This window comes from Equus quagga, chromosome 14, assembly GCF_021613505.1.
Source record: "Equus quagga isolate Etosha38 chromosome 14, UCLA_HA_Equagga_1.0, whole genome shotgun sequence".
In the NCBI taxonomy this organism is placed as follows: Eukaryota; Metazoa; Chordata; class Mammalia; order Perissodactyla; family Equidae; genus Equus; species Equus quagga.
In genome coordinates this window covers 97,308,758-97,311,348 of record NC_060280.1, presented here as the reverse complement: position 1 = coordinate 97,311,348, position 2,591 = coordinate 97,308,758, and the positions used below count along the sequence as shown (strand labels likewise).

Genomic DNA, 2,591 nt, shown 5'->3' with positions numbered 1-2,591 from the left:
GCGCCCCCCGCCGCCCGCGCCGCCGCCGGGCCGCGGCCCAGGAAGCCGGCGGGGGCCGCGAACTTCCACTGCGGCATGCGCGGCAGCAGCGCGCAGAAGGTGGTGGGCGCCTCGGGCTCGGGGGCCGCGGGGGGCTCGGGGGGCGCGCGCCCGCCCGGACCCTGCGTCATGGCCGTGGCCGCCCGACCGAGCCCGCCCGGGCGCTGCGCCTGGCGCGGAGGAGGCCCTCCCGCTCCTTCCCGCCGCCTCCCCGCCCCCGGCCCGGTGATGTCATCCGCCCGGCCCAGCGCGCAGCCGCGGGGGGCTGCGCCCCTGGGACCCCGGCCCTCGGCGTCCTGGCGCCTGGCGGGGCGGCCGGGGAAACTGAGGCCCGCCGAGGGCACGCGCGCTGACTCGGATCCGGCAGCCAGGGAGGGAGCGATGTTTCCAACCCAGATCGTGGGCGGGGACCCCCCTATTCGGCCCCCAGCCGTCGCCCAAGTTCCTAGAAGAACAGGGGTAGGAGAGACTCAGAAATCAGCTCCCTTCTTCCTTTTTTGATTGATGGGGAAACCGAGGCCTAGACGTGGGCGAAGACGTGGTCTGGGAAGGAGAGATGCCCAGACCCTAAGGTCAACCCCCTCCCTACCCGCAGTTCCAGCCCGATGTACTTGAAACCACGCCCTGCTTTAATTCCTTATGGGGAAACAGAGACTCAGACATGGGGAGGGGCGTGCCCGAGGGCACACAGCGGAGATGCGGACCCAGGAGTGCCAGGCTGAGCTGCCTGGGAGCGGGGACTCAGGGCGAAGCCGAGTCCCTCCTCTGCTGCCTTGCCTTGGACCTCAGTTTCCCAGGCTGGAAGCCAGGGGCGCGGGCTCCTCCGTTTCTGGGGAGCCCTATTGGGCATCAACCCGGCTGAGCTCTTGGGCCTCAGGCTCCCAGGCCCGCGGCCCCTCCGTCCTCCACCCAGGGGGGACTAGTCCTTCTGCACCGGGGACGGGATGCGCGGTGGGCCCGGGACCCGGGCTCCGGCTGCGGGCTCAGCCACCCCTCCCCCTCCCGCGCCGCCCAGGCTGGAACCGCTGCCGGGAAACAAAGGAGGGGCCGGGGCGCGCGGGCAGGTGGGGAAGGCGGGGCGAGGCCGCCCGGAGTCGGATCGATAAATCAGAGAAATGAGATCACCGCCCGGAGGAGGAGGAGGCGGGGGTGGAGGAGGAGGCCGGGTCGGGGCTGCTGCCCGCGGCCGGAGCGTCGCGCTGCGTCGCCGTTGCGCTCTGCGGCCCCGGGCGAGCGGGTGTCTAGGGCGCGGCCTGTGGGTCAGTGTGGGGGTGGCGTTTCTCCGGCCCGGAACCCCCATCGGCTCTGGTGTGTGCGTGTGCCAGTGTGGTCCACGCGCATGCGGACCGCGTGAGGGTTGGGTTGTATGTATGGTGCGTGCAGACGTGAACGTGTGTGTGTTTGGGGAGGGGTCCAGGTTCCCGCCCAGGTGTGTGTGTGTCGGGGTCCTGGCGTGTCTCCAGCTGCATATGTCAGGGTCCCGGTGTGTGTCCACCCAGTCCACTGAAGGGGTGTGTGTTCAGCTTTGGCTGCTCAGGCTGGGGAGGGGACAGAGGAGGGAGAGAGTTGCCCACCCCCCAGGCTGGCCGGGATGCAGATCCTCACATCAGACGGACACAGGGCTCGGGGCTGTGCTCAAACAAGTGTCCAGTCTCTCCGAGCCCAATTTTCTCTCAGTAAACGTCACCTCCCTCCTGAATTGCTATGAAGCTTAGATGATCTTATCAATACCTAGAACACAGTATGCACCTCTTAATGGCAGAGATTAGAATACATCCAACTCCTATACATCCTTCAAAATCCAGCTTCAGTGTCCCCTCTTCCAAGAAACCTATCTGGCTCCCCCCACTCAAAGCCCTGGCCCCACCTCTGGCCTCCTGCAGCTCTGGATCCCTCCTCTGGGCCCCTCCAGACCCCCAGGGGCTGCAGACTTGGGGGTCTGGATCCTGAGAGCAGAGTTCAGTTCTCCCTGTGATGCGAACCGAAAGTGGGTTAAATGAACGCGCGTGTGAGATGCCGACAGATTTCGGTGCCACACAGAGATTTATTGGCACACAGTTAGTGGGTGGGTGGAGGGGAGGGGCATCAGGGCAGCTTCCAGCCTGGTGTCGGGCTGGGACCCCAGCGGGCTGCCGGCTCCATGAGAAGCAGGGACGAGCCCAAGTTTGGCAGAAACCCGAGCTGTGTGGCTCACCCAGGCCCTGGCGGGACGGACACTGAGTTCTAGGACACAGGAAGCTCCATCTCCGGCCGGTCGCCTGGCCGCGGGGTGGGCCAGGGGTGTCCCTTTCTCCACCTGGCCTGGCTTGACCTGGCGTGACCAGGACGGAAGAAACTGGGGCGCCAGGAGAGGCTCCCAGAGTGTGGGGCCGCGGGGCCACAGGTCACAGCCCCCGGGGACTGGCGGGAGCAGGTGGCCTAGAAAGACCTCAGACAGCTCAGAAAAGAAGGAAGGAGGCCCCCCAACCCCAGGCAAGGCCAGGCCCAGGAGGGACCGCCCACACCCCACTTCACAGCCTGGGGAGACTAGGCTCACACCCAGGGTCAGGGTG

At 67.2% G+C, this 2,591-nt stretch overlaps 1 protein-coding gene across 1 annotated transcript in view; it reads right to left on the bottom strand.

Moving 5' to 3' along the window:
* The window catches only part of SHC2 (SHC adaptor protein 2), a 22,336-nt gene extending 22,166 nt beyond the window's left edge, over positions 1–170 (bottom strand). The window contains exon 1 of the mRNA XM_046638345.1: positions 5–170. Within this exon, the coding sequence (XP_046494301.1) occupies positions 5–170 (166 nt within the window). The remainder of the gene's footprint in view (positions 1–4) is intronic.
* Positions 171–2,591: the final 2,421 nt, after the last annotated feature.